Source organism: Periplaneta americana, chromosome 14, assembly GCF_040183065.1.
Source record: "Periplaneta americana isolate PAMFEO1 chromosome 14, P.americana_PAMFEO1_priV1, whole genome shotgun sequence".
Lineage (NCBI taxonomy): Eukaryota > Metazoa > Arthropoda > Insecta > Blattodea > Blattidae > Periplaneta > Periplaneta americana.
The window spans coordinates 95,739,088-95,755,099 of record NC_091130.1 but is presented as its reverse complement, the minus strand read 5'-3'; the positions used below and the strand labels follow the sequence as shown (position 1 = coordinate 95,755,099).

General features: G+C 35.7%; 1 protein-coding gene across 22 annotated transcripts in view; it reads left to right on the top strand.

Moving 5' to 3' along the window:
• The window catches only part of LOC138713596 (adenosine deaminase-like), a 106,603-nt gene that overhangs the window by 50,875 nt on the left and 39,716 nt on the right, over positions 1–16,012 (top strand). For 21 of the 22 annotated variants that reach the window (XM_069845795.1, XM_069845804.1, XM_069845787.1 and 18 more), the window contains one exon: positions 11,492–11,625. In XM_069845795.1, coding sequence (XP_069701896.1) covers positions 11,492–11,625 — 134 coding nt within the window. Of the gene's footprint in view, positions 1–10,647; positions 10,984–11,491; positions 11,626–16,012 lie in introns of those variants that run through there. The other variant, XM_069845807.1, reaches the window with a different exon arrangement.

Genomic DNA, 16,012 nt, shown 5'->3' with positions numbered 1-16,012 from the left:
GTTACAATACATTTGAAAGTATACACTCTAGTTTATTTTTCAAATAGTTTCCAGTCACATTGTAACACTTGTAGCGTTTGATGAGCTTTGAAATTCCGCAATCGTAGAATTTGGCCGCCTGTGACTGAAGCCAACCTACAACACTGGTTTTTAACTCTTCGTCATCGTCAAAGCACTTCGAGCATGAAGAGATGGTAATCGCTAGTTGCCAAATCTGGGCTATAGGGAGGATGATCCAAAACTTTCCAGTTGAACTCTTGCAGTTTGGTTGCAGTACGACGCACTGTATGCAGCCGGGCATTGTCATGCAGGAAAATCACTCCAATGCTCAACATGCCGCGACATTTGTTTTGAATGGCCCTTTTGAAGTTTGTTAATGTGTTACAGTAATGCTCAGCGTTAATTGTGGCATTCCTTTCCAAGAACTCCACTAGCAAAATTCTTTTTCTGTCCCAGAAGACAGTTGCCATGAGTTTCCTCTTGGAAAGTGTTTGACGACACTTTGTGGTTTTTTTCGGGGAGTGAGTATGGCCCCACTGCATTGATTGAAGTTTTGTTTCTGCATTCACATACCGCACCCAAGTCTCATCTCTTGTCACAATCTGATCGAGAAAAGCATCACCTTCTCTTTCATAACGCTCAAGAAAGGACAGTGCTGCACCCATCTGCTGAGCCTTTTGTTCCTCAGAAAGGAGTTTAGGCACCCATCTGGCAGAAATTTTCCGGTAGCCCAAATCTTCGGTAATCACTTTGTACAGAAGAGTATGACTAATCTGTGGATAATCCTCACTAAGCTCCGACATGGTGAACCTGCGGTTTGCTCTAACCCTTTCGTCAACCAAACGAATCAGATCTGCATTCATGGACATTGGTTCGCCCATTTTTGAACATATGGCACCTTTGTCTTACACCATCTTCACTCATTACGTCTGGCCCATAAACTTCACAAAGTTGGCGATGGATTTCACTAGCTTTACAGTTTTTGGCCACAAGCAATCTTATTATAGAACGTACCTCACACCTGACGGTACTTGCGATTGCAGCACACATTTTGACAGCACGTGGCTCAGAGAGGAACAAAGACACGACCTTGACTCTACTGCTGCTCGACGCATACTCCTTCAAGCCACTGTCTCTCTTGCACGCTATATGAAAACGGAAGTTACTTTATGAATAACCCTCTTATTTCGTGATAAATCTGCGCCAGTTTGCTTAGGAATCTTGTATCTTTATCCTGTAAAAATTTTGGTCTGATATCTTCAGTAGTTCCTGACATAATGAGTTATAAAATAAGGAAATTTAACATTGGTGATATCTCTGTGGTAGCATGTCTGCCTCCAGACTAGCCAGCCCAGGTTCGATTCCTGGCAGGATCAGAGATTTTCTTGTAAAACTTCTACCTCAGGACTAGGAGAGATGGTGTTGTACAACTTCTAATCCCTAAATTGTGCACCAATATGCCTGGGTTAAATCCCAAATCTCTCTGCAGTGCATATGAAGAGAAGGCATATGTAACTGTTGATAGTGATTCATTCGTCGGATGGGGACATCAAGCCTGGTAGCCTCCTTGGTGCTATTTGACAGGAATAGGCTATGTGCTGGCACCGGGTTTCCTATTCTCCCTTCCTCATCTTCATCATCACCATCATCATCACCACCCATTACCTACACTACACTTACATACACTCACCCTAATACACAACATAACTCTCCACAAATACACATCATGCATAGCATGGCTCACCAAAGTGGTATGCAATTCGAAAATGGGTCACACTCCTGTCATCTATCTGCAATATGTGGAACCCGAATCACGCAATTGAAATGGGTAGACACACACACACACACACACACATTGACAATATAGAATAGTTAATTTCCCTGCAAGAAAAAGTGCAAATATGAATGAAATTGGATTGAAATTAGAATTTCAACGTAATTTAAGAGAAAAATTTGACATTATTCAATTCGTATAATGAGACATTGTGTCTAATTTACGTTGAAATGTTAGTGTTCATTGTTACAGCTACTGTTCTATCAGTAATTTTATTGTGTAAGTTTTTTAAAAATCTTGCTTTTTTGCAATACAATTTGCAAAACATATTTTTTTCACCTTAATGTTACAACAAGTCATATAACCTCACGAAAATTTACATCCGTTTTTATAATGTCTTCTTTGATAAAATTTACAATTTTATTGAAACAGTTCCTCGTCATTCTAAAATAAATGAAGGCATTAGTGGATGAAGGGGTTACCTATGTTACAAATATTACAATTGACAAATACCAGTAAAACATTCGTCCATTAGAAAACAGACTTGCATCTATAACATACCGGTACATTCTTCATCCACTTTGTATTTCTGTATTCTATGACAAGACAAATTCAAATAAGGTGCAATGTAAAAGAATGCTAGATACTGGTACCACCTTCATTCACTAAGAAAAATTGTTTTCACAAAAATATTGCATAACCTATCCATCCACTAATGCCTTCAAATGTAGAAGCATTTCTCATTGTGTCGATATTTGTGCTCTAAATTAATGTCGTGGACCCACATTCTTTTCTTCCTAAAGACAAAAACTCTATATAGTAAGAACAAAAATTATTGTTTATATACTAAGGTACAAAAAGCAGTACAAGCCCACAATCTTTTTCATGTTCTCAGGCAAGAAAGGGAAAGCCTCTTCTTCATCTGATGAGGAGTACATGGTGTTCTTAACAGAATTGCGGTTACTGACACTTAGGTGTGAACAAACATGCGAATTTCGTTGCCTCAACATATGGTACGCAAAATTTTTGTCACCACTACCATTGCAAATGTTTTGTATTGGTGTGTGGAGGCCTTTAATCTCTCTTGCACAAAACTATTTATGCACATTTATGATTTGCAAAATGAGTGATATCGAAGATACTGCTAAAGAGGAAGTATGAAAGTTTTGTTATCTAATGGCGAGACATAAGGATTCAATCCATGAATCTTCTGGCATTCCAGTACAGTTTTGAGATGTTTTTCGTCTTCTGGAGATTAGGATCCAGTTTTCGGCATTGAAGGAGATGTTCTCCATTCATTTTAGTGCTTTGGTTCTTGCAGATGGTGCAGTGTTCACCATTATAAATTTTCATGCGATATAGATGTGATGCTAGTGTCCGTTACCTGTAGTTTTTTTGTGGTCATAAACAGCATTTTAAGACAATGAGAATTTTCGTTTTCGTAACTATATATTCTAACAAACTATTAAGATAAAATTATTCAGCACAAATAATGTCATAAATACTACTTGCATTGAACAACAAAAAAGTTAGTAGTAATGAAGAAAATTGCTTAAATGCATATGCGAGAATTTACCTGATGATATTACAAGTAGAAAGGATGGAAAATAAACTTTTAACTATTGTATACTAACACTTAAATCATGAGAGCATCTTTAGTATTAGTCAATAAATTGGAAGATCCAAGCATTTACCTGAACTCTAATCTAAATTAACCTAACCTATCTTGCAATAAACGCATCTCCCTTTTTGATAAATTGTAAGGAAAGTTATTTAATGGACATGAAGAAATGACTTGTCCTGCACTGTGGCGTCATGGTCTGAGGCATTCTGCTTAGGACTCGCGTTACGGAATGTGCGCTGGTTTGAGTCCTCATGAGGGAAGAAATTTTCTCATGAAATTTCGACCAGTGTATGGAACCGGTGCCCATCCAGCATCGTGATGCACTTGGGGAGCTACGATAGGTAGCAAAAATCCATTTTCGAAAACCAGTTATAACGGCTGGGGGTATCATCGTGCTAACTACGTGATACCTTCATTCTTGTTGGATGATTATCCACCTCTGCTTTGGCATGTGGATGTGAGAAGGAATGACTCAATTGCGTTTATAGGCAGGTCGGTAATACTCTGCCAGCAATTGTACTGGTATGATATTCCAAGCCTTGCTTTCGTTTTGGCCGGCCTCCTACTTTTCCATTTATAAGCAGGACTTTTGTTATTAATAAATCAATTCAGGTAGAATGCAGAGTAGTCACAATTTATGCAAATACTCCTGCTGCTGCAACTTTTTCTTGACTTGTGTTGGAGCTTCAGGGCTGAGTTTAGTTCTATGAAGGCAGCTATCTTTCTTTGTAATCTGCAACAGCCACATAACTGTAGGCTACTGTAAGTACTATACTTAAAGCAAGAACCATGATTTAAATATTAATATACAGACATTACAATGCAAAAAGTTTGTATTTCGTGTTTTTCCTTTGTTAAACCAAATTTCTGTGTTTGAATTTAAGTAATATACTATGAAATGTTCACAAAGACTTGCTCCTATTTGAATAATTAATACAATAAAACTAAAAGAGATAGATAGAACTGTATTGTTTTTACCTCATTTTTTCGTAGCTCAAAAAGCTAGTGGCTGACATGTTCATGCTATGTAGTTCTTAGCATATCCAGATTGTATTCTGCCTCTTGCCAGGTATTTTATAAACATGTATAATAAAATTCCAAGCTTCATAATAAGTAGTAAACAAAAGAAATTTAAAAGTATAGTGAACCGGTTGCTGCTGCATCATATGCCATATGAATTGTTTAATTCTAAAACCCCACAAGTGACAAAAACAAAACTTTTGGGAAACCAATAAAACTTGTTTAGTTTCATTACTTTTATTTTTATTGTCAAAATGTATGTAACAAGTGATATCAAGTTGCTAAATATGAGGTTTATTCACTATTAATTGTGTTTTATAATATATATAAAGTCCACAAAAAATTAAATTAATTAGGATGATATGAGGTTTTTCCAACAAACAAACTGAAACTAAGCAAAGCATTGCCTTTTTTCAAGTATCAGAGTGAATGAAAGTAAGTATGAACAAACTTTATAATCTGTTTAAAAACTACAGTATAAAATCATCCAATCTGCTGTCAAAAAATCTGAAAGTTAGAATTTATAAAACAGTTATATTATCGGTTGTTCTTTTTGGTTGTGAAACTTGGACTCTCACTTTGAGAGAGGCACATAGGTTAAGGGTGTTTGAGAATAAGGTGCTTAGGAAAATATTTGGGGCTAAGAGGGATGAAGTTACAGGAGAATGGAGAAAGTTACACAACACAGAACTGCACGCATTGTATTCTTCACCTGACATAATTAGGAACATTAAATCGAGATGTTTGAGATGGCAGGGCATGTAGCACGTATGGGCGAATCCAGAAATGCATATAGAGTGTTAGTTGGGAGGCCAGAGGGAGAAAGACCTTTAGGAAGGCCGAGACGTAGATGGGAAGATAATATTAAAATGGATTTGAGGGAAGTGGGATATGATGATAGAGAATGGATTAATCTTGCTCAGGATAGGGACCAATGGCGGGCTTATGTGAGGGCGGCAATGAACCTCCGCGTTCCTTAAAAACCAGTAAGTAAGTAAGTAAGTAAGTATAAAATCAAAAAAATTAAAGTTTTTTCTGTTGCAACAGACATTTTTCTTATCAGGACTTATTATTTTTCTAGTGTTAGCTTCCACTGTCATTACTATCATTGTTGGTGGTAGGCCATGTGTACAGTTCTGGGTAATCCTGTATTTTTGCGTCCCAAATTATCTTAAGTGCCGGGACAGTCAAAAAAGACTATGTAATCCAAGAAGCACTGCCGCTATAGCCAACTGTAGTATTCAGTTGATGAAAATTGCAAATATTCATAGAAAAGCACGATAGATAATCGCATAAGATAATATTAAAATATATATTACATCTTTCACATTACAGATGAAGCACCATAAATTTGCAACACATTGTCAATTTCCTAGCCACAGATTTGTTTATTGAATGGAAGTTAAGAATACTGCGTAGGAACTTACGGTATGTCTTTATTGCATTATTTATTTTATTATTTTCGGTGCAAGGTATATCTTTTTTATTTACCTTTGTACTATGAATAAAACATGTTTTTTTGTAGTTATTTTAAGTGGCAGTCTTTGTATGTAAGTAGCCTACTTACGCCGTATTTTGAAGTATAGCTACTTCATTGCAATAAAACACTATCCATAATAATTTACATCACTAGTCTGAATCTTGATCTTACCTTTGTGCATAAAGTAAAAGGCTCTGGTTCATACATATTTTGTAAAAACTTTCTTAATTTGCGAATAAAATAATTTGTTGCCACATAGTTGGTAGTGGTAGTGTGTTAAGCAGTGCTTCCTAGATGATATGCCGCCTAGATAATTTGGGACGCTAAAGTGCAGGATTAGGTGTAGAATCCTTTCACTTCATCCGGTATGTACTGGAAAATCTTAAGGTTCTCCATTTTTTAACATTGATTGGTAGCATCGAGCTGTTGTAAGTTAGGTCTGTTGGCAGTTCAAACGATAAATTTTCAGCACAAACACTTTTCTCAGAAATTCGAATGGTGAATACTTCTGCCAGTACACTGCTGTCAATTAACAATTTACAAAGAACTTTACCTTTTTTGAATGAATATTTAAATACTTATATAGTCACAATCATGCCATGCTATGAAAGAAAAATTTCACAACCTCGAGCAGGATTCGAACCTGCGACTTCCTGTACTCCGGTCAGGCGCTCTACCAACTGAGCTATCGAGTTCGTTTCACGCCAAAGGCTTGAAATTCTCCTCTCATACTGGCGACTCTGTTATAGAGTATTGTCCATAGCATCTGATTTAGTCAGCACTGCTTATGGGTTGAAAGAAACATTGTAAATGTAAACTTCATCTTACGATGTTGGATGACGTATATATGTCCGTTGATGTGACATATTAATGAATATTTAAATACTTATATAGTCACAATCATGCCATGGTATGAAAGAGAAATTTCACAATTTCAAGCCTTTGGTGTGAAACGAACTCGATAGCTCAGTTGGTAGAGCGCCTGACTGGAGTACAGGAAGTCGCAGGTTCGAATCCCACTCGAGGTTGTGAAATTTTTCTTTCATACCATGGCATGATTGTGACTATATAAGTATTTAAATATTCATTAATATGTCACATCAATGGACGTATATGCGTCATCCAACATCGTAAGATGAAGTTTACATTTAACTTTTTGTTCATTGCAGTGAAAAAACCCACTCACCTACGAAATTTTAAAATGTACCTTTTTATCCTTTAGTACACCACGGCCATAAGATGAATCAGATGCTAGATAACTTATAAAATTTTCGCCAGCAAGCTTTGAAGTTGACCACATCATTAGCTGTGACTTGTTTTACCTTGAACTTAGATGAGTTCTCAATAATCCTCATTAATAACATTTTCATCACTTGAACTAGCCATCTTGTAACAAAATACTCAAACAGATAATAATAGTAAGGGCAACACTTAATCAGCAATAGACAGAACAAAATATTGATCCGGCTGTGACTGAAATCAGCTGTTGGGTGCGACAGTGCTGCTGTCAGCTAGTGTGGCAGATTAGTTTATTTGAAAAACACCATATGTGATGTTAGTTGTGGGGTTTTTACAATAAATTCATATTTCTTATTCAATTTTTTTACATGTTAGTCATGCTAGATATAAGGTTTTTATATCAAAAGATGCGCATTCATGCTGGCAATCAAAATTCACAAAAAACGCATTTTGTAAAAAATGTCGGTTGTGGTAAAGTGTTTGTAGTCTTATTGTACATATTCAATTAATAGAACAATTATTAAGGTTACTTTTTGACTCTCCCTTGTGTTTCAAATTATAAACTACCAGTACCTTTGTTTATATCTCAAATATTGCTTTTGCTTCTTAAGAATTTTTATTTATATGTCAAGGTATTAGAATGTTTGCCAATAAAATGTATTTGGAAAAAATATCTGAAGATTTCTACCTACTTGATATTTTTCGAAACAATCTTATTTTGCACAACTACTACATCATATTGGTGGCCAGGTAGCTCAGTTGGTAGAGCAGTTGGCTACGGACTGGAAGGTCCAGGGTTCGATCCCAGGTGGTGACAGGATTTTTCTCGTTGCCAAACTTCCAGAATGGCCCCAAGGTTCACTCAGCCTCCTATAAAATTGAGTACCGGGTCTTTCCCGGGGGTAAAAGGCGGTCAGAGCGTGGTACTGACCACACCACCTCATTCTAGTGCCGAGGTCATGGAAAGCATGGGGCTCTACCTCCATGCCCCTCAAGTGCCTTCATGGCATGTGATGGGGATACCTTTACCTTTACTACATCATATTATAATTGGGCTTCTTTTCTGTTCACTAATTTTGCTCTGCAGACCAGAATCAAACCTTTGATGGGCCACATGTAGCCTGCGGGCCACCTATTGAGAATCACTGATGTAGAAGATGAAACAGGAAGAAATGTACTGATAGCAGAAAAGATGAAAGCATTACTGGACAGTAATTATTCTGTGTAAAATTTGTGCCTTAATTTTTTTTAAGGAGCAATTTTCAAGCACTGGTACTCATATAGATTGTGTGATAGATAATGCTTATGTAAAACGTTTCAGATATGCCCTCATTGTTTCTGCGGAATTTTTTTAATCGCTTATTTTACGATGCTGTATCAACAACTATGGTTATCTAGCATCTGAATGAGATGAAGGTGATAATGATGATGAAATGAGTTCATAGTCCACTGCCGAAAGTTACCCAGCATTTGCTCTTAATGGGTTGAGGGAAAACTCCGGAAAAAACCTTAGCCAGGTAACTTGTCCCAACCAGGATTTGAGCCCAGGCCCGCTTGTTTCATGGTCAGGTATGCTGTTACTCCACAGCAGTGGATTCTGCGGAAGTAGAACGAAGTTTTTCAAGATAGAAAGGCTGTGCTTTCTAGTAACTGACAATCATTCTGCTTAGAAAATTCGGTTTGTTATTCACGATAACAGTATATCAAATGAAAAAATGATGTAAAGCAAGAATATATACAGTAATATAACGTCGTATTTATGTACTGAAAAGGCTGATACTCGTCATTGTTGAATTATATAGGCTATATTGTCCACGGGGATGGAATTAAATGTCTGTAAAGTATGTATAAGTTTTCTTTAACAGACAGTGGCTTCCATCCATCACAGTGCTGAGGACTGCTTGTTATTGTTTCAAAGGAGGAGATTGATATTTCAGTAGAATATAATTTATAGTGATCACTTTCACGTGTTAATAGTGAACTAGGTATTTATAAACTTAGTTCAGTATTAACACGTGAAAGTGATCACTATAAATTATGTTCCTAAGTGATGTAGTGTTAAAAGTTGTGTAATCAAGATGTATATTTTAGTAGTCATGAATTGCAGTGATTAGTGGCAAGCAACCACATCTTTCAAAAGTGTGGAAGAAATTGAATTATTTCAACTTTACAAAATATTAAGGGAAGCAAGATGGATAATGATGGAACATCAATATCCAGATCATTAGACCACCACCACCACCACCACCACCATCACCACTGCCACCACCACCACCACCACAATCACCACAGCAACCATTACCACAATGCTACTGCTACTACCACTCCCATTGCTACTACCCCCACTACTACTACTACTACTACTACTACTACTACTACTACTACTACTACTATTACCACCACTACCATGACCAGTACTACCTACTACTACTACCACCATCACCACAGCAACCGTTACCACAACTGCTGCTACTCCCACTACTACTACTACTACTACTACTACTGTTACCACCACTACCATCCCACCACGACCAGCACCACTTCCACAATCACTACCATTACCACCACCACCATCACAGCAACCATTACCACAACTGTTGCTGCTACTGCTACTGCTGCTACCCCCACTACTACTACTACTACTACTACTATTACTACTACTACTACTACTACTACTACTACTACTACTACTACTACTACTGTTACTACTACTACTACTACTACTACAGTAGAACCTCGATTATCTGTCACCTTATTAACCGATTGGCAGATTATCCAACTGTCTTTCTCTCTCTCTAGTTTTTTGCTACAGAAAAATATGAAATATACTGTATATTATATTAGCACGCTATTTATCTAGAGAGGGTTATTACAAGACTTTACATAGTATGGTCTACTGTTCGAGTTTTCGTACTGTATAACTTTTATATAAAATGCCTTCCATAGGTATCAAAAGATATCGTGTTGTGCTAAGTAGAAAAAAGTGCAAATAACTGAGTGGTTTGGGAAACGAGAAACTGTGGCTCATCTCAGAGTACGAGATTGGAGTCACAACTATGTGCAATTTAACAAAAATCAAGGATAAAGTTTATAAAGCATGTAAGTCTACAGCACGAGACCTCCACTATTCCTCTCTTTCCACAGACAGCCATTACAAGGAGTTTCCTTGCCCTTTAAAAATCCGTTCTTAACAACCAGACTTAAATCAGTAAACTTCTGATCCACTACCTAGCATGTTCAATACAAGATTCTGGAGGAAATTACAAAAGTGTAAATATTATTCACTAAATTTATGAAAATCTTTTATGGTATGGATTATCCGATTTTTTCGGTTAACCGTTCAGCCTACCCTCTTCATTACCACGAATAATAGAGGTTCTACTGTACTACCATAGGCGGAGCTATGGGGGGGCATGGGAGGGCACTGCCCCCCCCCCCAAACTTCTCTGAACTCTTTTTTTTTTTTTTTTTTCTGTTAACGTTAAAAAATATTGAATTCAAAATATTTATTTTGCTTTTGTTTATGATTAAGTTTCCATGCTTAAATTTATGAATTAATGTCTTCAGATCATGTGTCTGGACTATAATATTTATTTTAAATTTCTGAATGTATAAGAATTGCTATACCTCATTTGAGGAATGGAAGCACTGTAATTTTTCTTTTGTAACAGCCTGTACTCATGTGTTAGAAGTCTGCAGGTGTTCAGGCCATCACTTAGAGATGTATAAATAACATATGCACAACAATGCAGAAAAAAGTAAAGTGATCCTGGTATAATGTGTAACTTAAAGACGAGATTAAATAAAATAATTAGAGTTCACATTTCATATGATATCTTCAGGAAGGTAAGCTTCATACAAAAAAAAAATTCTGTTAGCACTGTTACGTAGTTTTATTGATGCATGCATAACATAATATGTTTTTGTATGAGAGAGAAAAAAAAAGAGGGAGATTGTTTTCAGTTGTGCCCTATTATAATTTGTAGTTGATCTACAGTTCAAGCCCTATATAGGTCAAGCTATAATAGAAGGAGGAGGTAAATGATGTCTCCCATAACCCTGTTATATGGGGATTCTATGGTTTTGCTTTGCCCCCCCCCCCCCAAAGAAACTGTTCTCTCTCTGCCTATGTATACTACTACTACTACTACTACTACTACTACTACTGCTGCTGCTGCTGCTACTATATACGGTACTGTACATATTATATTTATGTAATTTTGTTGATTTTCATTAGAAAACATAAATATGTAATGTAAATTTGACTTATTTGTGTAAGAACCTTAAATATCTAGATGTAATCGAACTACACTTTCTTTCCTTATTACAATAAATTGTTTTTTGTTGCTTTTAGTGGAGATCTTTGTGCAATAGAACGCATAGCATACGAGTTTTGTGAAGATAAAGCAAAGAATGGTGTCCTATATGTGGAAGCACGCTATAGTCCACATTTAATGTTTGCCAAAGGTGAACCTTGTGACATTGAAGGTAACTTTTATTTAGCTTTGGTATACCTAAGTTTTTAATTGTTTCTCTTCTGTTCGACTGTAAGCCCATAATTATATTTTCGAGAGTGAATTTAACGTTCTTTTCTCAGCACTTTCTTGGTATAAAGTTTCTTGAGAAGATAGTTGTAAATTACCCCATAGTTACCCAAAATATATCTTTATACTCCTCTTCCTTTAAATATTTACGTTTCTGTTTAGTTTTTGAGAATTACTAGCTTTATCATATTCAAAACTGTCATTTGTAATGACTTTACACATAAACTGTATAAAGAAACTAAAGTACAGTAAAATCCCTCGTAACCGGCACCCAAATAACCTGCAATACCAAAACAATGGCACTTTTGGCTGGGTCAAACAAGAAATGTTTAAATATGCCACTTTGCTACAGTTTGAGCCGTCAGTTTTGCCACATTAGGAAGTTCTGACGAACTTTCGTTTTTAGTGAATATTCTAACCTAAAATTAGTATATTATTTATGTTGTGTGATATGTTTTAAACAGGCAAATACACACAGGTTTTATGTTTATTTAGTTATGTTCTGGCTGTTAGTGTTGCCACATTAGGAAGTTCACACAAACTTTAATTTTCAGTAAATATTCGGACCTAGATTTAGTGTATTATTTGTGTTGTGTGATGTGTTTTAATAAGGAAAATCCACACAGTTTTTGTGTTTATTCAGTTATGACCAAGTGATAGAGAAATAAGCTTCGCATAGCTGCAGTTTCAATATTTGGCATCATGATATACGAACTTTTTTTTAGATACCGGTATTTATTCAATTATCCGGCAAAATCTTGTATCCGGAACTAGCTTGGGTCCAATTTGTGCTGGTTAAGAGCGATTCTGCTGTATTTGTCTTTGATGTTCACTTTAACACATAAAATATAAACATTTCTTAAGACTTTAAAAGTTTTACAACTTATTAAAAAAGGTAATATATCTTACTGACAGACAGTACCGTTTCAACACTGGATGTTAATAAGATATATTTGTATGTTTCAAAGATTTAAACTTTTTCCATACTCATAAGATTGTTTGAATTTAGATTGTATTTTGTAATTTACAGATTACATTTTTTACATTTAGTTGAACTCTTATGTGATCTGCAAAATAGTTTTGAACACAAGAGGTACAAGTGTAGCGTCTTATTAGAAAATGGTTATTTTTAATATCTTAATTTTAAAATTCCTTCAAAATCTGCAGTGAACTATTTCATAAGACCAAAAGGCAATATGTAAGCACAAAACAGACATTGTAGACTTTACGTACAATTTTCCAATGTCACTTAACTTTAAACTCATTTTTCTCAACATTAAGTTTATGTCACTTATATCCCTTGTGTTTTAGACCCCTCATACACAATAGACTAGTGCAATATCATCAGACTCTAGCAATATAAGATAGAAGAGACAATCACACTGTCAAACACCATGGACAGAGAAAAAATGTCATTTCCAATTGAGAGATCTTCAGGAGGGTAGTGAGTCTTCGGAACTAATAATAAAATAATCCCAGAAAGGCAGAGACTGTGATGATAAAATTAAGAAGTCTTCAGTAAATTTGCTATAAGTTCTTATGTTGTATAATCTTATCAAATATAGTGGAATAGGATGTGAATAATGTCCACAGTGTACACAAAACTACAGAAATTAATCTACCACGAAGAACTGCTATTATCTGTCTCCAGGAAATACTTTTGGGTTGAGCATCCCCTGAGTTCAGGAATACACAATATACCAGTACCATCTTCTTGCCACTGTCAGAACCAATGCAAGTTGTGCTGTCTTTTCTCTGTTATAAATGTTACTACAGTGAAACCTGTTCAAATCAGAACCTGAATAATAATCAAGAATCCTGTCTGTTTCGGAACAATTTATTGGTTCTGGCGAAATTCATATGTATTATGTGTAATTTGTCCTGAATAAAACAGAAACTGTCCAATGCGGAAACAAAAACTATCTGATACTGTTCAAACCGGAAATAATATTTTGGACACACTATTTTAATGTAAAATATATTTTGAAACAGTGTGTAATTTTAAGAAATGTACGAAATATGTAGGTCACTAAGATAAAAAGTTTTCTTTGGGAAATTTTAGAGGGTGCGAAGGTGTGTTGGCCTGGCAGTAGGCTGACCAGATTTTTTATTGTCCAACAGGGGACATCGGTAATTTCAAGAAAAACCACAAACACTTATCTAGTCACTATCCGTTGAAATGTTGCAGAAATTATATGTTACAATAGATATAATTATTTAACTTTGCACACTAAATTTGTAGAGTATCTTAACTTTCTGAATTAAATGAATAAACACACAAAACTTCTATACATAATTATGGCCATTAAGAATTCAATTTCAGTACTGATGCATGTATTGAAATCTTTCAGATAATATTTAATGTTTAATGTTATGTTTTATTTAACGACGCTTGCAACTGCAGAGGTTATATCAGCGTCGCTGGATGTGCCAGAATTTTGTCCCGCAGGAGTTCTTTTACATGCCAGTAAATCTACTGACATGAGCCTATCCCATTTAAGTACACTTAAATGTTATCGATCTGCCCCGGGATCGAACCCGCAACCTTGGGCATAGAAGGCCAGCGCTATACCAACTCGCCAACGAGGTCGACTTCAGATAATATTGTACACACATTTTACAAGTACTGGTTTGAAGAATATATCTTTTTAAGGATCTGTTCATTCTCATACAGCTTCACACTAAGTTCTTACATGAGAAATGAAAAAGTTTGCTTTCACTTGTAACAAAGCTGTTTCAATTTTCATTCTTGACTTTTCATCAGTCCAGATTGAGTTCACTGTGGAGAAAAGTCTTTCAACTGACGAATTACTGACTGAAAGACACATGATTCATGACCTATTTTGAGAAGATTTTCAAATGGAATAGAATCTATCTTTTTTTTTTTTGAAATGTTGAAAAACATCACACCAATTTTCACCTGTTGGTTTGCCACAAAACTTTTCATTTTTTGAACTACTTAAAAATGGATGCTGCGGCAGTTCTAATGCTTCTGCACAACGCGAATGAAGACAAAGATGGTATATCGTATGTTCTCCAAGAGTGCAGAATATCTCATACTGTGCTCGCTGGTTCTTCTGTCTCATACTGAGAACCGTTCAGAAATGCGCATGAATCACAGCAGTTTCATCACGATACTTAACTATTCATGTATAAAATGTCATTGAAACAAAATAAAAATTTCTGGGGACAATTAATTTCCGGGGACAAAAAGGGCACTTTTGCTCCCTAGGGACAGCAACTCAACCGGGGACTGTCCCTGGAAATCAGGGATGTCTGGTCAGCCCATCTGGCAGTCATAAATTTTATTATCCTGTTGACTAGGCAGATGAGTCCCTTCAAAGATTCTCAATGCTTCACATCCGTATACTGTCGTAGTTGGACAGAATGCAAATGTAGTGATTTCGTGATAGAAAAATAAGTTGCGTAAAAATGTGGCACTATTATTAAGTGATGAAGTAAAAGTTGTCGACTTAAAGGAAAATGAGAAACTAAATGTACGGGAAATAATGTTGAAGTTCAGTTGTGGAAAATTCAGGTGTAACACTTTGAAAAGTAAAGTCCATCTCATGAGTGAGTGAAAAATAAATACCGTTTCATGAGTGAGTGGCTTGCAGTCAATAATGGTGACATATAAAGGAAACAGAAAACAGCTGGTTATGTGGAAATAAATTAACTGTTGTGAGAATGAATTCTTTATGTCCTTTCAAAGACCATGCCAATTTCTGGACCTATTCTGCAAAACAAACCCTTGAACTGGCAAAAAAAGTTAGATAAGCCAGAATTCAAGGCTTCTAATGGATGGCTCCTAGACCAATTAAATAATGTGCAGTGATATATAGTACACTATTATAGTGTAATTTTATATATTAAATTTAGTGTGATTTAATAGTGTTTAATGAGAGAGTTATGATAATGTTTATACAGAAAATGAGATTTTTCTTCAATATGATTCACCACTGGAATAAGCGACAGAAAGCTGATTTCATATCAGTAGTGTTAAACGGAATATTTTGTACTTTTTACAGTTTGTGGCATGCCATTTTGTTTTTCATTTATACAAATGATAAAATATTCCATTTTAACTTCACACCTGAATAACACGGACACCTATCCACAACGGAAAAAATATTGGGACCATGTCACTTCCGTCTTAAACAGGTTTTACTGTACCATATACCAGTCCATAGAAGTTCAATAGATCCGTCTAATATTCGTATTACAGAACTTGAAAGTCAGGATCTAATAACTTAGCTTCCTGCCTCCATTCCTTTATGAAAGATTTTAATGCTTCCTACCACTCTTGGGCTCATATACCAACGATGAGAAAG